Source organism: Chelonia mydas, chromosome 3 (assembly GCF_015237465.2).
Source record: "Chelonia mydas isolate rCheMyd1 chromosome 3, rCheMyd1.pri.v2, whole genome shotgun sequence".
Lineage (NCBI taxonomy): Eukaryota > Metazoa > Chordata > Testudines > Cheloniidae > Chelonia > Chelonia mydas.
In genome coordinates, this window is record NC_057851.1 from 178,553,054 (window position 1) to 178,577,861 (window position 24,808).

The 24,808-nt window shown below is 41.1% G+C and overlaps 1 protein-coding gene across 4 annotated transcripts in view; it reads right to left on the bottom strand.

Moving 5' to 3' along the window:
• Positions 1-24,808, bottom strand: part of RTN4 (reticulon 4) — a 61,246-nt gene that overhangs the window by 26,685 nt on the left and 9,753 nt on the right. Inside the window, exons 2-3 of one of the 4 annotated variants that reach the window (XM_037895934.2) lie at positions 16,145-16,201; positions 12,893-15,343 (exon numbers count right to left, since the gene is read on the bottom strand). The exons of 1 other annotated variant lie outside the window; for it this stretch is intronic. In XM_037895934.2, the coding sequence (XP_037751862.1) occupies positions 12,893-15,343; positions 16,145-16,201 (2,508 nt within the window). Of the gene's footprint in view, positions 1-558; positions 734-12,892; positions 15,344-16,144; positions 16,202-24,808 lie in introns of those variants that run through there. 2 more of the 4 variants (XM_037895936.2, XM_037895938.2) reach the window with 2 other exon arrangements.

Here is a 24,808-nt window from a genome sequence, read left to right on the forward strand (position 1 = left end):
TTACTTAGGCTAAACAATATATTCCATCCTGCCTTTACCTGCAACACTGAGTACATTTTCCAGACTTGAAGAGCTCTGTGTAAGCTTGAAAGCTTGTCAATAAAAGGTATTACTACACCTACCTTGTCTCTCTAATATCCTGAGACCAACACAGCATAGATTACACTTCACACAGACACACTTAACCTCATTAAATTCGATTGCTTTAACAATTAACAGGACTTAAAAACTTTGAAAGCAACATATTGGTTAAATCAGGGCTGCATTGACATTTGTGCGGTACACACTGAACCAAGCTATTCTGTGCTATGCTATGTAGGACTGCAAAAATCTAACCAACTAAGATATTTGCAGTGTGGCATACAAGCTATTTTTCTTTTTTAAATATTTTTTGTTACTTTGTATTGGTCATCATTTATTCCTTTTACTCTAGACCTTTAGCATTTTTACATACTTCACCATGTCTTACAACTTTAAAAAAAATTATGCTACAAGTCTGTTTTACTGAAAAATAACCACAGTTTAGCTTAATAAAAATGATAAATAAATAGCAAATACCCTTATCTTTCCAACTGCTCAGCTGACTGTCCATCTCTCTTCACGATTTACTCTCCAGCTGTGATTATCAATTATGCATACCAATAGAATAGCTGCAATTGGAGAAATCTACAGTCTGAAATATGAAACATCAGTTTCCCCAGAGGTCTGCAGTCTTGTCTGCTGCACAACTGCAGCAGGACTCAAGTCACATGACTGTCTTCTGGGTGTGGAGCAGACTGACGCAGTGCAATCTGTAACTAAGCTACTAATACTCCAGTACTAATTCTTCAGTTCAATCTCCTTAGTTCTGCAAACATTTCCTTGCTGCTAGTACCACACAGAACGAAGGGAGTCGGGGAGGTAGGGAAAGGAATCTCCGGTACAAAGGAAATCAGCTTTTCCTCAAAGCAGCTAGGCTAAACTTGAAATGTATCAATACTACAACATTACATACAGGCTTTTGCAACAAAGCTAAACTACCTCAATCTTGCTTTTTTGTCACATTGCCAGAGGTTATAAAATTCATGCTCACAGCAAGACTTCACCAGACAAACTTAAAATGGTTTGCTCTTACGAAAAAATGGAAAGATGAAAGTTTACATTTACATTTCTACAAAATCGGTCTTTCCCTTCCCCTCACCTATGCAGATTTCTGACACAGCTTGCATGAAAACCTCAGTCATCTTGTTATATTTATAACCTTAATTTTTTTTGTCAACTATATATTTCATTTTCCTTGGAAAAGCAGGAAACCTGAAGTGCTTTATCATTCTGTCTACACCTCTAATGAAGTAGTTAAGAAGCGCATAAAGAGACTGAAGGAAATCTCAATACCAGAAATACCTCCCTTAATCCTTAAAAACAGCCTTGACTCATTCTTTATTCACACCTTATTTACTCCTGGGGGAATTGTGCACCTAAAATTAAAAATTCTGCAAAATTCTAAATATTTTGTCGAAAAACATAGTATAATCATACCAATTTCCATTATTTTCGTGGTTCATTTCAAAATACCCGTCAGCAAGTATGTCTGTAACAATACAGACAACAAAAAAGATTCAGGAAATATTTTTTGACAAATAGATTCCTTGTTAGGCATATTAATACAGAACTTTGAGTAATACTTCATTTAAACTTCAATACAGACCCATATTTCCCGCCCCCCTCAGAAGCAGTGCAAAGGCTTGGGAGAGTCAGAGGTAATGGAGGAGCTGAGGGAGAGGGAAATAATTGCCGGGAAGGAGCCTGGTGTGAACTTGGAGGGTTGTTGGGTTGGCATTCAGCCCCTGCCCCACCCCCGCTGTGTTCCTGCACTCATCTCCCATTCAGCCCCCGCCTCAGTCTGTCCCACCCCCAGTCCTTCTGAACCCAGCCTGTGACCCTCCAGCAGCCCCATGTGCCCCACACTGTCCATTCCCCCTATCCTGTGCCTCTTCCCTATCCACAGCTGGGGCTGCTGCTGGGCAAGAGCAGCAGCTTTCTGTCCTGGCACCCATGGTGGGCGAAAAATGTAACTGCAGCACTTTTCTGCAGAAAAAAAAATTTTGTGGGGCACATGAATTCTGTGTGTGCGAAGTGGTGCAGAATTCCCCAGGAGTACTTAATGCAGAAGTATTAGCATAAAAACGTTTTTCCTACCAAATATAAACAATCTTAGAGCCAGTTATTTTACCAGCATGCAGAGATGCTCATGATTTTATCATATTTTGAGTTATTCTTAAAGCCCCCAATCCAGGAATCACAAATCTGAACTTTCAAAATGAGTTTCTAGCCCTAATGGATGTGGAGAAATGCTTGAAAACATGACACAAATATAACCTAAAGACTCAAAATCCAGAAGAATCCCAAATATTTTAAAAATCTCATTTTTGGGGGGCCTGAGTCATGATTTCTGAGTACTTGGGTTTATCAATACTGAGCATGCCAAAAAGTTCCCCAATGCTGTCTAGAAACATGGCCAAGACTTGATGTGTCATATTATAAAAACAAACCAGAAAGAGAAGTTCATAAAATGATATCAAAGTGTGCTCTTGTGGCTGGTGCTAAATTAGTGATTTGCATCTTAATACTCAGCTTCCTCTGCCGAATGTGTACTTCTCTCGTACTGTAAAATGTTATCTTGCACAGACCTTTACACTGATTTGCACTCAGTTACTACGAATAAAATACCTCTTGACTTTAGGTTTGCATCTGTTGTTTTAGACTTAATAGGTGTAACAGACATCTAAATGTTATTCACTTTAAAATTACCATAACCTTTATGTTCACAGCTATATACATTCCCTCAGATCTTATCTTTAGATTTTATGGCACTTTAGTCTTATTTAGAAAGTTTTATTTGATAATAAATACAGTGAATGCAAAAAAATTTGAAAGTTGGGTTCCCCCGCTTAAACCGTAACTGAATGTAGGCTGGTTACTACCAAAATGAGCTTTACCATCTTTTCCTGTTTTCCTCTCACTTGAGATGAACTCCATTAAAAACCACCCAAAGCTGACTCCTTGATAAGGTTGACATGCATGGTTGGGCAACAGCTTCTCTTCAGCACTCAGGAACATTAGTCACCAACCAGCACACAGATTTTGCTGTTACTGAAGCTCTAGACCAACTCTCTTTTTAGCCTGGAAGAAGGTAATTCCTAAATTCTTGCTTTCTGAAGCCAGATATAATTTTTTGTTGTTATTGCTATGTAAGAGCTAGGTACTATTATTATTATTTAAATGGTTTAACTCTTAATTATGATAAAGCTGTATTCACTTTAGTGTCCATACAATTATTTATTTTCTGCTGCTGACACCTACCGTTCTCGCCTACAGCAATTTAGAACAGATATAACTTTATTAGTCATTTAAAATTAATAAACAAACCCTGATGCTGTAGGTATCTCTTGTAGCCAGTGGTAAAATTCTTGTAAGTGTACAATTAAAATCTGTCTCTTTTTCTCTCTTGTTCTTTGTGTTTTAATAGACACACACACACACACACACGATACAAAGAGCACACTAGGTGCACTAGAAGTCATTATTGCTTCGTTAGCCTCCTGGACAGACCCTTCTCACCTCCCTACCCCTGTACTCAGATCTTTTCCTTTATTCTCTACATGTACAATATTTATTCCTCCTTCTCTGTGCAGTCATTTAGTCTAAATGCTCTGTACAGGCAAATCTGTGCCCCTCAGTAATTACTAATTTCAGGCAGCCATAATTTAGGGTGGGATTTTTACAAAGCATTCTGCATTGGCCTAACTCTACTCCCACCGAAGTTAATGGTAAAATGCCCACTGAATTCTCTGGAAACAGAGTTAGACCAACACTCAGTGCTTATGAAAATCCAAATGTTAATGTATACATGACCAAAAACTCTACAGCTTCTCAATAATCCTGCAACTACAGAATGTTTATTAATAAAGAGGCCTAAAGACCAGGCGGTGGTCTAGCCTTCTGCCTCTGGACAACGGGGATCCAAAATATGTTTGGTTATCTAAATTAAGTCCTTAATGAAACTGTCTAACATTACGAGACTATTTATCACAAAAGCCAGCATAAGGGGAAGCTGCTGCTCAGGAGAGACCAAAGAGTGGAAAAGCAGGGGTGATGCAGGCTGAAGTGAACTACCACAGAACTTGACTGCATAATGCTAAGTAATAGGCACTACTACTGGTCTCATTTCATAATTAAAATTCACAAAGTTTTCCATCCATCAGGAAATTCTGCAGATTTGTACACTCCGAACAGTTTCAATGGAAAACACTTCTTCATCTTAACTGGGAAGTGTCCCTTCTCCTTTCAGCCAGTAGTAGAGGCAAGATAAGACAAACTGAACAGCACTTAGAGCACAAAAATTTAATCAGGATTGACTTAATGTAAAATGTATTTCTGAAAGAAATTTTGAAGCCTCTTCAGAGTTAGCTTTCTTTCATTGATGGTATTACATAGGTGCAGGGCTGCTCTTTATGTTTGACTGCGCTACAGACTTGAGTATTTGAAATCAATGGAGATGAATATCTGGATAATGTGGATACAAAGTAACATTTAGCTATTTCTCTTGCTTTGAGCTTCATATAAAATGATTTGGTTTTTAGTTATAAACTTGCACAAGGCAAGTATCATACTAATGCTCTCATTATGTAAAAACAGATATTTCATGATTTTTAACACAGTATCAGAGTGCATGTGCAACAGTTCAATAGCCTTTTTGGATTGCTGTTTAGTACTTTGATTTAGTCTCCAAATTAAGTTTTACTTCCTATGGACCAATATAATGGAGACTGAAGTGCTGATATGCTGGCAACATTTAGTCTGAACTATATCCACATGCACTTGGCCGGGTTTGAGTTCACAAACAAGACACTCATACAAACCTATAAAAGCACTGAAATTCTTAGCTGGAAATTAAACCAAAACATTTTCAGAAACTGATGCTTAAATTAGGAACCTAAATAAGTGGTCTGATTTCCAGAAGTGCAGAAAACCCACATCTCCCACTGACTTTCAACTGGCATTTATGATATTCCATGCTTTTGTATGTTGTGTGTTTCGGGGACAGGAGGGCAGAAAGATTAAAAAAATTAAAAACAATAACATCACTTAAGGGAAACACTACTGGCGTATGAGTATTTTTCATAAAACTATGCAAGTAAAAGCAGGTATTATTCAAATACACAGAGGGGTGAATGAAGTTTGGGAAACGGAAGAGGATCAAGAAATGTAATGGGCTTTTCATTCCTAACTTCAAAGAGCATTTCAGACAAAGAAAGAAAAACAAAGCTATTTGACAATATCCTATTGAACTGCTCTGCTTAGGAGTTTGTCATGCCTTTGTATAGCACTGTGTTGGTTGAAAAATATCCACTAAATTACCCTTTTCATTTACAAACACTAGGTGGCACCAAAATCCTCACCTACAGATATTCCTCTCAATGTAATTGTTATATACTTAAGTTTCTGAAAGTGTGAACTGCAGGGGAAATTTTGGCAAACCAGTAAAGTGCCTGAAACCACTATTGCTTATTGCTAAAAACAGCCGAGTCAGCAGGCCGTAAAATGGCCATGCAGCAGCCTTAGCATAACGAAGGTGCCACAGAAAGGGCAGCTTGACCCCACGTCCTTCCTGATAAGAAGTGTGTTGAAATTGCTGATACACGCATTTTAGAAGAACAGGACGCTTGTCCATGTGCCCTCAGGAATGTGTCTGACAGGGCCTCAAGACATGCAAACTCTGAAAAAAACACACCTGGTTAATCGATGACCAGAAGGAAACCTCTTGCTTGACCTTTGAAACTGCTTCCTTAATAAGTTTTCTTTATGTGACATGTCATTGTATTACTAATATATAAATTAGGGGGGGAAAGTTTGAGTTAGCTGGACTTTTTGGGAAGGTTTTTTCAGGAATTCTCCCTTGGACGCATCTTGTGGTCCCCACCGGAAGACAGAAGATTAGGCCACCGGAAGCCTGTCACGGTGCCACTCGAGAGCCACACTCAGCTTCGGTAATTATCGAGGGTTGGGGGTGTTTTACTAATCTGTTGCGGACGTGTGTAAGTGCTTGAGACTAAGTAAAGTTTAGTTGTAAGTGAAAGCAATCTTGTGTTGTTCTGTTTGTGCCAGCCATCTATCAGTCGGCCGGCCATGTTTCTCCTGATTTATTTCCTGACACCACCTCGCACAGAGTAAAAGTTACCAAGATCTTTGGGTTGAAAGAACCCCGGGTAACAGATCAAATACATACTAAGAATTATGGATCAGACATTGTTTGACAATTATAGAAAACTACCCAGGGATTTGCTGGGCAGCATTAATTAAACTTACCTGCACTAAAATGGAACCATAATAAAAAATTAAAAAGACAGATAGCTTTAAAATGTGCTCTATTTGAGCAATGGCCTTCACAATATTTAATCAATTTGTAACCCATTAAAGGGTTCCATGTAGTACAATGTGGTCCAGGGATATCAAGAGTAATTCCACTAGATGTACACAGATGTTCTGGTACTTAGGTTTGCCTTCATGGATTGGCAGAAACAGAGGAAGACTGAATAACATGGAAATGAACAGTTCTGAACAACATCAAGCACCTTAACATGAAATGGGAAGATTTGGAGAGATGGGGAAAGCAGTGGACATAATCTATATTGACTTTAGCAAAGCTTTTGATATGGTCTCCCACAGTATTCTTGCCAGCAAGTTAAAAAAGTATGGATTGGATGAATGAACTGTAACCGTGGTTCTCAAACTTTTGGACAGGTGACCCCTTTCACATCGCAAGCCTCTTGAGTGCGACCCCCCCTTATAAATTAAAAACACTTTTAATATATTTAATATCATTATAAATGCTGGAAGCAAAGCATGGTTTGGATTGGAGGCTGACAGCTCGTGACCCCCCACGTAAAAACCTCATGACCCCCTGTGGGGTCCCAACCCCCAGTTGAAGAACCCCTGGACTATAAGGTGGATAGAAAGTTGGCTAGATTGTCGGGCTCAACGGACCGTGATCAATGGCTCGATGTCTAGTTGGCAGCTGGTATCAAGCAGAGTACCCTAGGGGTCAGTCCTGGGACCGGTTTTGTTCAACATCTTTATTAATGATCTGGATGATGGGATGGATTGCACCCTCAGCAAGTTTGCAGATGACTCTAAGCTGGGGGAAGAGGTAGATATGCTGGAGGGAAGGGATAGGTTTGAGAGTGACCTAGACAAATTGGAGGACTGGGCCAAAAGAAATCTGATGAGGTTCAACAAGGACAAGTGCAGAGTCCTGCATTTAGGAAGTAGGAATCCCATACACCGCTGCAGTCTGGGGACCGACTGGCTAAGCAGCAGTTCTGCAGAAAAGGACCTGGGGATTACAGTGGACGAGAAGCTGGATATGAGTCAGCAGTGTGCCCTTGTTGCCAAGAAGGCCAATGGCATATTGGGCTGTATTAGCAGGAGCATTGCCAGCAGATTGTTGGGCTCAACGGGTAGTGATCAACGGCTTGATGTCTAGTTGGCAGCTGGTATCAAGTGGAGTGCCCCAGAGGTCGGTCCTGGGGCCAGTTTTGCTCAACATCTTTTATTAATGATCTGGATAAGGGGATGAATTGCACCCTCAGCAAGTTCACAGATGACACTAAGCTGGGGGGAGAGGGATAGGGTCCAGAGTGACCTAGACAAATTGGAGGACTGGACCAAAATAAATCTGATGAGGTTCAACAAGGACAAGTGCAGAGTCCTGCACTTAGGAAGGAAGAATCCCACGCACCGCTACAGGCTGAGGACTGACTGGTTAAGCAGCAGTTCTGCAAAAAAGGACCTGGGGATTACAGTGGATGAGAAGCTGGATATGAGTCAACTGTGTGCCCTTGTTGCCAAGAAGGCCAACGGCATATTGGGCTGTAGTAGTAGGAGCATTGCCAGCAGATCAAGGGAAGTAATTATTCCCCTCTATTTGGCACTGGTGAGGCCACATCTGGAGTATTGCGTCCAGTTTTGGTCCCCCCACTACAGAAGGGATGTGGACAAATTGGAGAGAGTCCAGCGGAGAGCAACAAAAATGATCAGGGGGCTGGGGCACATGACTTACGAGGAGAGGCTGACGGAACAGGGTTTGTTTAGTCTGCAGAAGAGGAGAGTGATGGGGGATTTGATAGCAGCCTTCAACTACCTGAAGGAGCGTTCCAAAGAGGATGGAGCTCAGCTGTTCTCAGTGGTGGCAGATAACAGAACAAGGAGCAACGGTCTCAGGTTGCAGTGGGGGAGGTCTAGGTTGGATATTAGAAAACACTGTTTCACTAGGAGGGTGGTGAAGCACCGGGTAACCTAGGGAGGTGGTGGAATCTCCATCCTTAGAGGTTTCTAAGGCCTGGCTTGACAAAGCCCTGGCTGGGATGATTTAGTTGGTGGTGGTCCTGCTTTGAGCAGGGGGTTGGACTAGATGACCTCCTGAGGTCTCCTCCAACCCTAACCTTCTATGATTCTATGAAGGGCAGTTGACAGGAAAGGATGGCAAATGTGGGTAGCCCAATGTGCAGTAAAGCATGGGATGGACTAAGTTATTTCATGGATTGGCATGGGTGAACAAGAGAAAATGTGCAAGGAGTTCACAAACCCTTTGAAGAAATGTTGGCAATGTAAAAGTGTGTATTAAGCAACACCAGTTTAATTGAACTTTCAGCTTCAGATCTGAGTATTAGCCTTGAACCAACTAATTTCTTCATTTCTTAGGACCTATGGTTCATCACTGCTGCAGCATCACTGATTAGACCAAAGGTGGAAGCACCAGTCCAAGCACAGGCATAACCATTGCTTCGACAAGGTCGTGAACCTCAGATCCTTTTGCTAGCCTAGAAACTTACATGGGCGTATATATTAAGTGATTTGGTTCAAGGAGGTTCTTACCACAACTATTCATATACAATTTTAAAGTAAATGGTTTTAGAACCAACAGGGTTATAGCTTCTGTGGCACTTAACCACACCTACATCTTCACACAGACAACAAAAAACAGGAACTGCAAGACAGCAAAAGAAAAGAAAAAAAAAAAAGAGCACAGCGCATTGACTAATAAGAAATTAAAGAGAAATTTAAGCTGCACATTTTTCTGAATCCACATTCTCATCAATTTGAAAACTGATGAAAGATGGATTATTGGAAACCAGAAAACGGTAAAAGTAATTTTGTCAACATATTGCATCCAGGTTCCAACAATCTATAACTATCTTTCCTATAAACCGACAGGTCTCAAGAAAATAACACATTGCCTTTAAGACAAGTGGGAACAAATACAAATTGCTGCAATAGCCTTCTTACCTCAGTACCTTAGTGTGCACTAATCTTGGAAGAAAGATGTTTTTCCTCCTCTAAAATAATGTAGCATGTCATTTTTATTAATGACCATGGCACAAAAAGTAAGTGTGCTAATAAAATTTGTGGATGACACAAAGTTGGGAGATATTGCCAATACAGAAGAGGACAAGGATATCATACAAGAAGATCTGGCCAACCTTGAAAACTAGAGTAATAGAAATGGGATGAAATTTAATAGTGCAGAGTCATGCATTTAGGGACTAACAACAAGAATTCTTGCTATAAGCTGGGGACATATCAGTTGGAAGTGACAGTGGAGGAGAAAGACCATGGTGTATTGGTTGACGAGAGGATGACTATGAGCAGCCAAATGTGATGCGACCATGAAAAAGGCTACTACAATCCTAGAATGCATCAGGCAAGGCACTGGTGGGACCTCATCTAGAACACTGTCTGCAATTCTTGTCTCCCATGTTTAAGATGAATGCAAACTTGAACAGGTGCAGAGAAGGGCTACTAGGATGATCCAAGGAATGGAAAACTTACCTTATGAGAGGAGACTCAAAGAGCTTGGATTGTTTAGCCTAACCAAAATAAGGCTGAGGGGAGATATGATTACTCTCTATAAATATATCAGAAGGAGGAAGAGGAGTTATTTAAATTAAGCGCCAATGTGGACACAAGAACAAATGGTTATAAACCGGCTATCAACAAGTTTAGGTTCGAAATTAGATGAAGGTTTCTAACCATCAGAGGAAAGAAGTTCTGGAACAGTCTTCCAAAGGGAATAGTGGGGACAAAAAAATAAAATAACTGGCTTCAAGACTGAGCTTGATAAGTTGATGGAGTATGAGGCAACTGCCCACAATAGCACATAGCCAATCTGCAACAGCTAGCAGAAAATATCTCTAGTGGCTGGTGATGGGATACTAGATGGGAAGGGCTCTGAGTTACTACAGAGAATTCTTTCCCAGGTGTCTGGCTGGTGGGTCTTGCCCCCATGCTTAGGGTTTGACTGCCATATTTGGGGTTGTGAAGGAATTTTCCCCCAGGACAGATTGATGGAGGCCTTAAGGGGGTTTTCACCTTTCTCTGCAGCATGGGGCCTGGGTCACTTGCAGGTTTAAACTAGTGTAAATGGTGGATTCTCTGTGACTTGAAGTCTTTAAATTATGATTTGAGGACTTCACAAATTCAGCCAGAGGTTATGGGTAAGGCTCCATGTTTGTCATGGATTCTGTGACTTTCCATCACTGTGACTTCTGCAGCAGCTGGTGCACCTAAGCAGCTCAGGCAGCCCCAGGCCAGGTTCACCAGCCACTGCTGGGGTAGTCTTAGGGGCTCCCCTCCGCTTCCCAGCAGCAGGAATTTGGGTGTGGGGGGGCTCAGGATTGGGGTGCGGTGCTTACCCGCAGCTCCCATTGATCACAGTTCCCAGCCAAAGGGAGCTGCAGAACCGGGGCTTGGGGTGGAGCAGAGGCAGCATGTGGAGCTAGAGTCGCCTCTTCCCAGGAGCCAGGTACAGAGCCTGCTTCAGGCCCCCCAGACTCCTCCCCCAGCACCTGCATCTTCCTCTGTGCTGCACCCCCTGAACACTCACGGTGCCCCCCCCAAGCAACTGTGGGGGGGGGGGCCAGGCCACGCCCCCCACTCCAGCACCCACGGCGCCCCCTCCTGAGCCGCCCCTCCCCCCAAGTTTTAGTCAGGGGTATATATAAAAGTCATGGACAAGTCACAGGCTGCAAATTTTTGTTTACTGCCCGTGACCTGTCCATGACTTTTACTAAAAGTACTCATGATTAAAACATAGCCTTAGTTATGGGTCTATTACAGCAGAGTGTGGGTGAGGTTCTGTGGCCTGCAATGTGCAAGAGGTCAGACTAGATGGTCATGATAGTCCCTTCTGGCGTTAAAGTCTAGGAATCTATTAGCAATGTGCTTTAAAAGGTTCTTGTTCAAAATAATAACTTTTTTTTTAAACAGATGATAGCTTCCCTGAGTTCAAATGATGAGAAACTAGTTTCAAGAAAAATGCCCAGAGAGGTCAACTGGTATTGGATGTGAAGTCTTCATAAAACAGCAAAGGAACACTTTGTAATAATATAAATACAGCTATACTAAGAGGCAACAGGATCCAGAAAGGAAAAGAAAAGATCTTTCTGTTTATTTTAGAGAAATAGCAGCAACTTTTAGGAAGGAAAAAGTCTGCATTTAATTTTAGAATGTTGTGTAATTTTAAATTGTAAGCTCTTGAAGTAGGCACTGGATAAATAAGGTAATGGTACCAGTACACACACACAAAACAGAACCCTTATGGAATTTTAAGTCTGCTGCATGCAGGTAACATGGAATACCAACACAAAGTATAAAAATTAAACTGCACATCATGCATGTAGTAAAACAAGAATTCACAGAATTCAGATTAATAGGGATACATACACTGAAATGATTGCCGATTCCAAAGTATCCATATTTATACTAAACTTGTGCCAGAAGCAGATTTCCAGTAAATCACAGGCTTATGTACAATTCACAAGAATTTTTCAAGAAGGAACATAGTGTTCTGCACCAAAAAGGCAAACACAGTTTTATTTTATCCCACAACTGAGCTGGATTTGAATGAGGCATATAGTTTGGAGCAGTAATTATGAAACATGAAATGCTGAGAGTCCTATCCTCTACCTTTCTGCTACTTTAAATCAATGTGAACGTAAGGAAATACTATGCTAGAGTACAGCTCACTAAGATCTCATTTTAAAAATAAGAAATGGGCATCTCTAATATAATTGTGTACAATGTGTACAAAGTGATTTTAATGTTCACAGAATATTGGACTTCTTACTGCTCAGCATTTTCAATAATGTGAATATTAAGATATCCGATGTACGTATCGGCCCACTGATTACAGCACTGGAAAGCAATACATAAGTTATTGCTTAGGCTATATCAGTGCGCCTTTGATGGCTACAAGTTGTACATGAAAAACTACCCAGAAAGTTTTAAGATCTGATTTATGATTAAATTCTGTAGGTGAAGAAACAAAAGCATTTGAGATAAACTCATACAATGTAAATTAAGAGACTAACCACCCCAGTTACTATGGCAACATGCCTTTGAGGAATAATTTGGTCTCAAAACTTGTGGCTAGCAACATGGAGATAACATACATGGCTTTGAGCAATAAAAACTGGTTTCCAGGGCTTTTGATGTCCCATTTATTGAGGAGCACCAAAGAATTTTGAAGTAAGCAGTAAGCTGTTCTCTTAGCTCAGGGTAAAGCTCTCTATCAACAGACCATCAGTAAAAAGAGGAGAGGAGAAGACTGGGGAAGGGAAATCCGCCCTGAGTGGCTGGTAGGCAAGACTGAACACAAAAAAATAATGATGCAGTCAGGATGGGGAAAATGTTAATACAGTTCTCACACTTTAAGCCGTGGGCACCAGAAATATGTTAGACAATGAAATGTACAAATAGTGATCCATTTTAAAAAAAGAGACGTCATTAATGCTTAAGTTTAGCTAAAGAAATATGTTGATTAGTGAAGTGCAAGACAGTGTATGAAGATTACCTGAGGATTTACTCATCTTTGTTGTAAATATAGCAGTAGATTTTTTCTTGTCTTTAACAGAAGCAACTTCTCTCTCAGCTTCTTTCTCAAGAGTTTCAGGTTTTCCTATACTGACTACCTCTTTCTCAGTGGACAAACGTGAAACATCAGTAGGCAGTAACACCAACTTGGATCCTTCAGGCACTTCTCTGACCAAAGCCTCTGAGGACTTTACCAAGGCATGAATATTTTCTTCAGCTTTCACTTGCACATTCTTTAAAGACAGCTCATGGGGTAGTTCTGGACAAGGTAAGTGACCTGTCTCAGCTTTGAGCACATTAGTAATCTGTTTACTTTCATCTTTGTGCAATATTTCTTTGTCAGTGTTTTTTGTCACAAATTTAGGAACAGTTTTAGGACTGACTAATGTCATAAAGTCTTCGGTCAGTGGGACTGGAGATGACTCTGTGGGTAAGAGAACTTTGTCTACTATTTTTGGTTCCTTAAAAACAGAGATATCATCTGAATCGGCCACAGTACTCAACTCCTCCATTTGAAGAGGAATTTTTTCCTTCTTGGCTATTTCTATAAAAGCTGACTCAGAGGGCAAAGTAGTAGTAGTTATGGAAGATTCCAGTTCAGGTTTGAAAGACTCCAAATAGGGTTTGCCAGTAGAATGTAGCAAATCTGTAAGTCCCTCCTTACCATCATCATCTGTTACAATCTTGTCAGTATTTTCAACTGATTTGTCTTCCACCGTGAGGGATGCAACTACTGGTTCTTTCTGAGGAAGTTCAGGTGTTGGCTGACCACTAAACAAGGCAGTTTTACCAGACTGGGGTGACATCTTTTCAAAGGACTCAATATGTTCGGGCACACGCTGTGAAACACATTCTGTTATTAGTGTGTCTGAATAATCTATAAAGGTTGGAGAAGCAGATTCACTGGAGACCTTTGTTTCTTTAATTAAGTCACAAGCAATAGATATATAAGGAGTCTCTATTTCTTCAGCAACTGCACTACTCTTATGATCAGGTTCTTTTAATACAGCTTCCTCCTTTGCTTCTTGTGCCCGTGTTAATAATACATTCACTGCCTCTTCGTATGGTGGAGATTTCCCAGACTCTTGTTGTACATTCTCATAATCAATGACAGGAGTAAAAGCTTCTGATGGGGAGGCTTCAAGCTGCCCAGCAGTAGCATCTGCACCAGCAGCTCCAGTGTTTAATGGGGCTTCCATAACAATATCCGGCAAGACTGGTGATGGGGCAGCTTCAGCTCCTTCAAACGAGGGACACAGCTGTATCACAGGTTTCTCTTGTGATGACTCAGATGTTTGGACTAAATCTATCTTTGTTTCATAAACAAGTTTTGTACATGTTGCATCATGCATTTCACTTTCATATGCTTCTTGTACTAAATCTGGAGTAAGACCTTCAGATATATTTGCTGCAGTATCAGCAGACTTCTCTGATAAACTATCTGTTTCAGCATAGTCAGCTTCCTGGCTCTGCCTGGCTACTACTTCAATACAGGTATCATTCTGTTCTGTGCCAATCTGGGCTTTCATTTCTGCTATTTTTTTCTCATCCGTTTTATTTTCTGACATCTCCTCCTCTAATGGAGAAAGAGTTTTAGCCATCTTGTCCTCAACTGTTACAGCAGATTCAAATTTAGCACAAGTAATATAAGCTTGTGAAGATTCTTTTATAGCTTCTGGGGTGCTTGGGAAGGAAAGATCTTCATTACTGCTTTCACTTTTGTTTTCAAGATCTTTTTGTATTGTTAGTATCTGAAGTTTATCTGCATCATATTTCTCATCTAAACTGCTTTCTAATTTGCTATCTACCTGACTTCCAACAACCACTTTCAAGCTGCTAACTCCATGGCAAGTATCTTTTACCTCCCATATTGGCTCAAATGGTTTGAAGTCTACATATTCTTCCCTTATAGGAGTGTTTTCTTCGAAAACCACTTTTTCACCATGATCACTGCTATCATATTTCACTTTCTCAGAAGATGCCTCTTCATCATGCTTTCCAAATAAATCAACGGGCACTTCTGGAGATGTATGTTGCTGATGTGCAGGGTTTTTTTCTAGGTTAAACCTTTCTTTACTGTTCTCCAGCAGCTTTTCTTCTATAGTCTGTGATATAATGGCTGCTTCTGCTTTAGCAAATGGGAATTCCATTTCTGAATATTCCATCTCTGGAACATCTCTGGCATTTTTCTCCACAAGAAATGGATTCCTTGCAATTTCTTTATAAGCCTCACTTTCATTTTTGTTGTAAATGCCTCTTGTAGGTAATCCATCTGATAGCATATCAAAGGTTGTGTGCTCTTTAAAGGGATCGGCTGAGAGAGGAGAGAGGGAAGGAAGAGAAGCAGCAGTGTCAAGCAGGACTGCAGTGAAATCCTCTTGGCCAGACGACATAGCGCTACCTGGCTTCTCCTGCAAGTCCATAACTTTTTCTGTGACCATGGACAGAAAGGAAAGTTAGAGAATGCAAGTGTTCTTAAAGTTAATGCAAACTGTATGACAAGTTCAAAATAATATTAGTTATTAAAATATTCCTCTAAAACTATCATAAATATTACTAGCCATTAAAATAAAGTGTGAGTTAGAATATAATGTTATTCTATTTCACGTCTTTTAGCAAGCAGGGAAGTATGCAAAAGGTTAGAGAAGCAGCAACTTTATGCAGTGCAAGGATTAGTTAAGATCAAAAAATCAAAGAAGAACAGTATCCAATCCAAGTATCACCAACAAGAATGTTAGGGAACTCTAACCAGGTGTGTGTGTTGGCTGGGAGGTGGGAGGGGAATTGGTCTTATTTTCCCTTTTACAAAAAAAAGATTCAATGGACAGCATATTAGAAGAACGGCCACTGAGTAAATGCTATACCATGGAGTTCATTTACACATAAAATACTGCAGAAAGTTATTACTGATTAAAGCTTTTGCTAGTCAGTGAGAGCAACTATGCTTTAAAATTTTAACCTGTTAATTGTATCACATGAGTTCCTGTATCAAGAGTCCAAGAATCCACAGAGCAGTAGCTTGTTTATAACAGTCACTATCTGCCATCTATGGAAACAAATGCATATTTGAATCTTGAGCAGATAAATTGCAAGCTTAGAATTTGGAAGATAAATGCTATTCTTGGACCCATGCCAACTTTTGGTAAATGCAAACTAGTTGGAAGGAGTTAATGAGGTGACAGTCAAAGTGCAGAATGTATTCTAAGACAAAAGGCTAGCAGAAAGAACTTGCCTGCAGAGGAGTGCATCAGAGGCTCAGATGCAGCAGGAAGAGCAAAAAGGGTCTCATCTGAAAAACAAATACATAGAACCTCAGCAGAAATAAATAAAGGCTAGGTAGTTTGAAAAGAAGAGTAAGCAAGCAAGTATTCAGTTCACAATCAGTAACAATGTGTAACTAGTATTTACATCCACATTAGAAACCACAGGACTATACACAAACCAGAAAATATGGTGTCTCTGAATTCAAAATTCTACATTTTATCATGAGGGCGTTACTAAGGCTACATATGCTTCCCCATACCCCAAGCCAGGAGCTCGTTCTAAGACAGAGCAGTAAACTACAGCAATTAGTCTTCATTCTTAATTGTCCAAGCTTCCATGCTACTAGTACTCCTGGGGGAATTCTGAGCCACTGTCCATGCAGAATTTGTGCAGTAATTAATGTTGTGCATGCAGAATTTCCTTTTCCCCACAGAATTCCCACAAAAATGGGCTACAGAGCTGCTGGCCACCACTCGGGGCCGCTGAACCCAGCAGATAAAAGACACTGCCGTGGGAGGGGGAGGAGGAGGAAGAGGAGGAGCTGGAGGGTTCCCGGCAGCTGCAGTTCTCAGCACACCCTGAAAGAAGGGGGCAGCGTGCAGGAAACTCCACACAAGGCCAGGATGCAGCATCAGGCTGTTTCTCCCTCTGGATTCCTGGCTCTGGGGGTTAGAGGGTAAAGGTGTCTGGGGTGGGGTGGGCTCCACAGCTGGGCTCTGGGGGGGAGGGGATGTGAGTGTCTGGGCTGGGGGAGGGCCCACAGCTGAGCTCTGGGGGATAGGGTGTGCATGTGAGTGTCTGGGTCGGGGGTTCTGCAGCTGGGCTCTGGAGGATGAGAGGGTACAAGTGTCTGGGCTGGGAGGGCCCTGCAGCTAGGCTCTGGGTGTGGTGGGGGTAGTGAGTGCGGGTGTCTGGGCTGGGGGACTGCCACACAGCTGGGCTCGGGGGGGGAAGGGGGGTAGGGGATGCAGGTATCTGGCCCTCCTGCTGGGCTCTGACAAATAAAATATGCAGAATTTTGCAGAATTTTAAAATATTGTGTGCAGAATTTTTAGTTTTTTGGTGCAGAATTCCCCCAGGAGTATACTAAAGCAGAGGTTCTCCAACCAGGGTCCATGGACCCCTCAGGGTCCGTAAGGATACTCCAGGGGGTCCACAAGTCATGTCCGGGGCCACCGGCCCCACTGATCAACTCCTCCCCTGCCCTCCCAGTGCCTCCTGCACGCTGCGGAACACCTGTTCCATGGTGTGCAGGAGGTGCTGGGAGGGAGGGGAAGGAGCAGGGATGGGGCACAATCAGGGGAGGGAGCAGAAAGAGGCAGAGAAGAGATGGGGCAGGGGGTTTTGGGGGGAGGGCCTGGGGCTGAGCGGGTGTTCAGTACCACCAGGGAAAATCAGAAGCCGGCTTGGGCATCCGCAAAAATTTTAAAATCAAAATGGGGGTCCTCGGGTTGCTAAAGTTTGAGAGCCACTGTACTAGACTCCTAACAATATAAAAGAACAAATTACCTAGAGCTGACACCGCCATGCTGTCCTTAGTTTACCCATTGTACCCACGTGTCACAGAAAGATGACTAATCTTGCAACATTCAAGTACAAGACAGGAATTTAAAGGGAAGCCTTCAAGTTAAAGCTGCTATAGGACATTAAAGATAGGAAATGCAAAAAATATAATGTAGTTAACTTAATTTTAGTATTTAAATTATCCCAATTAGACACTTAATTTCCCATCTCATTGAGATAAGCAGGGTAGAAGGGTTGCTATTATTTGTTTGAAAACAACTTTTCTGAATGGCTACGTTTACAGAAACACACACTAAATTCTCCTAAAAAGCAGGCTGCAAGACAATGTAAACTGTCTTTTGTTGCTTTGTTTTTAATCTGGGTAATTCCCAGAGATCTTCATGGTGCTTCCTGGCAACATTACAAAATATCAGAAGTCTTATTGTAAGCTACAGCATCTATGATGTCACATAACAATGCATTACAAGATATCTTCAGTGAACTAGGAAGTACTAAAGAGTTGTACAGAGGTGTCCACCTTTAAATGAAATTTATAATCTGCAGGATATTTCAAGATACAGAAAAACATTACAGAGAGGCTCTAAAATAATGAATTCTGCAATTTCATCCATATGATTTTCTTCAGTTCCTGATAATATGTTAGTATAATTTATTTGGAAGAACTTTCCGAGGAGTTTCTGTATAACATTTACACACTGGCTGTCCAACTAAGAATCTGAGCACAACACATAAGGCAGATTCAATGTACAATGTGGCATGTAAAAAGGTGCAAAACATGTTCAATGGGTAGCAAACAAATGAAAAAAAAATCACTTCTATCATTCAGCCAATTTTTGCCAAAGCTGGTGGTACAAGTAGCTTAAAATGAACACTTGTTCACAAGCCAAATTTCAAAGTTCAGCCAATTTAGTTTTATGAAATAAATGTCTTTTCTTTTTAAATGAAAAAATTAGGGGTTGGGGTTTTTTACACTTCTAGAACTAAAATGGCTAAAAGGATTTGCTCAAACTCTTCATCCTAACGTTCATTTTAGCAACCACTAGTAGAAAATTTCAACTCTAATTCAGAACATGTGAAAGCAACATTCTAATTGAAACTCTGTAACACTAACTATGGCAGATACTATTAAGTGACTATTCTAATACAGACTAGATACTCTCACTGGACACTAGTCAGCATGCAGTACTGCAGGTCATAAAAAAACAAGTGTATTACTGGCTGAGATTCTATGGCTTGTGTTATGCAATCCTCTTGGCGAGACGACATAGTGCAAGAGGTCAAACTAGATAATCACCAACCAAGCAAAGGAAGGTCTAACACTCAGTGCAACTGCATTCCTCTATCATTGACAATAATTTTGGAACGCTGCACGCCATCAACTTCAAATTTTCAGGTTATGTTTTATGCATCAGTGATCACAAGCCTATTGATTTGGCACAAACCGGAACACCCCGGAAAAACCCAGTTCACAGAAAAAACAGATGCAGGCGGCCCTCTAGAGGACTCTCTTTGCAGTACTATGCTGCTAACTCTACATATCAGAGGCAGCAGCTCAACTTCCTGAAGCCTGGACTCTATCAGAAATAAAAAGGAAGGTTTGTGGGGGGAAAGGAATGAGGACCCAGAGAGGGGAAGTGGAGGTTCAAGTCAAACACACTCTTTTTAAGATGAAAAGTCCCAGTCTTATTAATCTCTCCTCATATGGAAGCCGTTCCATAACCCTAATAATTTTTGTTGCCCTTTTCTGAACCTTTTCCAATTCCAGTATATCTTTTTTGAGATGGGGCAACCACATCTGCACACAGTATTCAAGATGTGGAAGTACCATAGATTTATATAGAGGCAATATGATATTTTCTCTCCTATTATTTATCACTTTCTTAATGATTCCCAGCATTCTGTTTGCTTTTTTGACTGCCGCTGCACATTGAGTGGATGTTTTCCGAGAACTATCCACAATGACTCCAAGATCTCTTTCTTGAGTGGTAACAGCTAATTTAGACCCCATCGTTTTATATGTATAGTTGGGATTATGCTTTCCAATGTGCATTACTTTGCATTTATCAACATTGAATTTCATCTGCCATTTTGTTGCCCAGTCACCCAGTTTTGTGAGATCCTTTTGTCGCTCTTCGCAGTCTGCCTGGGACTGGTAGTTTTGTATCATCTGCAAATTTTGCCACCTCACTGTTTACCCCTTTTTCCAGATCATTTATGAATATGTTGAATAGGACTGGTCCCAGAACAGACCCCTGGGGGACACCACTATTTACCTCTCTCCATTCCAAGAACTGACCATTTATACCTACCCTTTGTTTCCTATCTTTTAACCAGTTACCAATCTACGAGACCACCTTCCCTCTTATCCCATGGCAGCTTACTTTGCATAAGAGAATTTGGTGAGAGGCTGGTGGTTCTCCTCCTCTAAGGCACACCAAACCAGCCAAACAGAGAGGACTTCAGTTTTACCCCATTAGCTAACCATAAGTCATACAAGCAATTCCCTTAGACACTCCAGTTTCCCAGTATCACCACCAGTGCAACTCGTTATGGAGACAAATGGTTATAAAGTCAATACCCCAGTAAAAGAAAAAAAGGTTCTCCCGATCCCAAGCCCCAGACCCAGATCAATATACAAGTCAGATCTTACCCACAAATCACGCTGTTGCCAATCCTTTAGAATCTAAAATCTAAAGGTTTATTTAGAAAAGAAAGAAATATAGATGAGAGCTAAGATTGGTTAAATGGAATCAATTACATACAGTAATGGCAAAGTTCTTGGTTCAGGCTTGTAGCAGTGATGGAATAAACTGCAGGTTCAAATGAAGTCTCTGGAGTCCATCCACAGCTGGGATGGGTCATTCAGTCCTTTGTTCAGAGCTTCAGTTTGCAGCAAAGTTCCTCCAGAGGCAACAAGCAGGATTGAAGAAAAAATTGCGGGGTTTCCAGGGCCTTTTATATTCTCTCTCTTGTGGGCGGAAACCCCTTGGTTCTCCTGTGCAAAATCACAGCAACAAGATGGAGTTTGGAGTCACATGTCCATGCATCACTCAGTTCTTCACAGGCCGACGCCATTGTTTACATGTTAGTTTGAACCAGGGGTCGGCAACCTTTCAGAAGTGGTGTGCCAAGTCTTCATTTATTCATTCTAATTTAAGGTTTCGTGTGCCAGTATTACATTTTAACGTTTTTTAGACGGTCTCTTTCTATAAGTCTATAATATATAACTAAACTATTGTTGTATGTAAAGTAAATAAGGTTTTAAAAATGTTTAAGAAGCTTCAATTAAATTAAAATGCAGAGCCTCCCGGATTGGTGGTCAGGACCAGGGCAGTGTGTGTGCCACTGAAAATCAGCTCACGTGCCGCCTTCGGCAGTCGTGCCATAGGTTGCCTACCCCTGGTTTGAACGTTCCCAGGAAAGCTCACATGTGGATTGGCATCTCCCAAAGTTCACTGTCAGTTAAGTGTTTTTTGATTGGGCACTTACTGAGAATAGTCCTTTCCCAAGAAGCGGACCAAATCCTTCACTGAGGCTACTTAGAATCAAAACACATTGAAATACAAGTACGTAGCCAATATTCATAACTTCAACTACAAAAATGATACACACATACAGATAGCATAATCATAAGCAGCAAATCATAACCTTTCCATAGACACCTTACTGGACCTCCTTTGTACAAGGAGTGGTGCAACTATAGGACCTTGGTTGCAACAATGATCTATAAGGTCACAGTTCATGTCAATAACGTCCCAGCATCACATTAGCTATCCTCCAGTCATCTGGTACAGAAGCTGATTTAAATGATAGGTTACAGACGACAGTTAGTAGTTCTGCAATTTCACATTTGAGTTCCTTCAGAACTCTTGGGTGAATACCATCTGGTCTTGGGGACTTATTGCTGTTTAACTTATCAATTTGTTCCAACGCCTCCTCTAATGATACCTCAATCTGGGACAGTTCCTCAGATCTGTCACCTAAAAAGAATGGCTCAGGAATCTCCCTCACATCCTCAGCCATGAAGACCGATGCAAAGAATTCATTTAGTTTCTCCGAAATGGCCATATCGTCCTTGAGTGCTCCTTTAGCACCTCAATCGTCCAGTGGCCCCACTAGTTTTTTAGCAGACTTCCTGCTTCTGATGTACTTTAAAAAAAACTGCTATTACTTTTTGACTCTTTGGCTAACTGTTCCTAAAAATTTCTTTTTTGGCCTTCCTAACTGTATTTTTACACTTCATTTGCCAATGTTTATGCTCCTTTCTATTTTCCTCACTAGGATTTAACTTCCACTTTTTAAAGGATGCCTTTTTGCCTCTCACTGCTTGTTTTACTTTGTTGTTTAACCACGGTGGCTCTTTTTTGATTCTCTTACTATGTTTTTTAATTTGGGATATACATTTAAGTTGAGCCTCTATTATGGAGTCTTTAAAAAGCTTCCACTCAGCTAGCAGAGATTTCACTTTTGGCAATGTACCCCTTAATTTCTGTTTAACTAACCTCCTCATTTTGTAGGGAGGGATAGCTCAGTGGTTTGAGCATTGGCCTACTAAACCCAGGGTTGTGAGTACAATCCTTGAGGGGGCCATTTAGGGATCTGGGGCAAAAATTGGGGATTGGTCCTGCTCTGAGCAGGGGGTTGGACTAGATGACCTCCTGAGGTCCCTTCCAATCCTAATATTCTATGATTTTTGTGTAGTTCCCCTTTCTGAAATTAAATGCTACAGTGCTGGGCCGCTGTGGTGTTTTTCCAGCCACAGGAATATTAAATTTAATTATGTTATGGTCACTATTACCAAGTGGTCCAGCTATATTCACCTCTTGGCCCACATCTAGTGCTCCACTTAGGATTAAATCAAGAATTACCTCTCCTCTTGTGGGTTCCAGGACTAGCTGCTCCAAGAAGCAGTCATTTAAGGTGTCAAGAAACTTTATCTCTGCATCCCATACCGAGGTGACATGTACCCAGTCAATATGGGAATAGTTGAAATCCCCCATTATTATTATTATTGAGTTTTTTATTTCAATAGCCTCCCTAATCTCCCATAGCATTTCACAGTCACTATCACCATCCTGGTCAGATGGTCAGTAATATATCCCTATTGCTATATTCTTATTATTAGAGCATGTAATTTCTATGGTATAGTTTAGAGACTAACCAATTTATTTGAGCATAAGCTTTCGTGAGCTACAGCTCACTTCATCGGATGCATACTGTGGAAAGTGTAGAAGATCTTTTTATACACACAAAGCATGAAAAAATACCTCCCCCACCCCACTCTCCTGCTGGTAATAGCTTATCTGAAGTGACCATTCTCCTTACAATGTGTATGATAATCAAGGTGGGCCATTTCCAGCACAAATCCAGGGTTTAACAAGAACGTCTGTGGGGGGGTGTTGGTATACCACACAACAGAACCACTAACCCAGGAACCTATCCTTGCAACAAAGCCCGTTGCCAACTGTGCCCACATATCTATTCAGGGGACACCATCACAGGGCCTAATAACATCAGCCACACTATCAGAGGCTCGTTCACCTGCACATCCACCAATGTGATATATGCCATCATGTGCCAGCAATGCCCCTCTGCCATGTACATTGGTCAAACTGGACAGTCTCTACGTAAAAGAATAAATGGACACAAATCAGATGTCAAGAATTATAACATTCATAAACCAGTCGGAGAACACTTCAATCTCTCTGGTCACGAGATTACAGACATGAAAGTTGCGATATTACAACAAAAAAACTTCAAATCCAGACTCCAGCGAGAGACTGTTGAATTGGAATTCATTAGCAAATTGGATACAATTAACTTAGGCTTGAATAGAGACTGGGAGTGGCTAAGTCATTATGCAAGGTAACCTATTTCCCCTTGTTTTTTCCTACCCCCCTCCCCACAGACGTTCTTGTTAAACCCTGGATTTGTGCTGGAAATGGCCCAACTTGATTATCATACACATTGTAAGGAGAATGATCACTTTAGATAAGCTATTACCAGCAGGAGAGTGGGGTGGGGGGAGGTATTTTTTCATGCTTTGTGTGTATAAAAAGATCTTCTACACTTTCCACAGTATGCATCCGATGAAGTGAGCTGTAGCTCACGAAAGCTTATGCTCAAATAAATTGGTTAGTCTCTAAGGTGCCACAAGTACTCCTTTTCTTTTTGCGAATACAGACTAACACGGCTGTTACTCTGAAACCTATGGTATAGTTTGATTCATTTACGATTTTTACTTCATTTGATTCTACGCTTTCTTTCACATATAATACCATTCCCCCACCAGCATGACCTGTTCTGTCATTCAGATATATTATGTACCCTGGTATTACAGTATCCCTTTGATTATCCTCATTACATCAAGTTTCTGTGATGCCTATTATATCAATATCCTCATTTAATACAAGGCACTCTAGTTCACCCATTTTATTATTTAGACTTCTAGCATTGGTATATAAGCACTTTAAAAACTTGTCTCCTTTTAACTGTCTGCCACTACACAATATAATTGAATGGAACTCTTTTTTATTTGACTGTTTCTATCAGACCCTGCCTGTATTTTATCATTTTCCATCCTCTCGTCCTCACTAGGACTTAGAGATTCTCTATTAATAGATCCTCCCCTAAGGGATGTCCGAACCACGTGCTCCTCTGCACCTGTCAGCTTTCCCCCAGCCCTTAGTTTAAAAACTGCTCTATGACCTTTTTAACATTAAGTACCAGCAATCTTGTTCCATTTTGGTTTAGGTGGAGCCCATCCTTCCTGTATAGGCTGCCCCTTTCCAAAAGCTTCCCCAGTTCCTAATAAATATAAACCCCTCCTCCCTACACCATCGTCTCATCCAGTCATTGAGACTCTGCAGTTCTGCTTGTCTAACTGGCCCTACACGTGGAACGGGGAGCATCTCAGAGAATGCTACCATGGAGGTCCTGGACTTCAATCTCTTTCCTAGCAGCCTAAATTTAGTCTCCAGGACGTCTCTCCTATCCTTCCCTATGTCATTGGTACCTACATGTACCAAGACTACCAGCTCCTCCCCAGCACTACACATTAGTCTATCTAGATGTCTCGAGAGATCCGCAACCTTCGCACCAGGCAGGC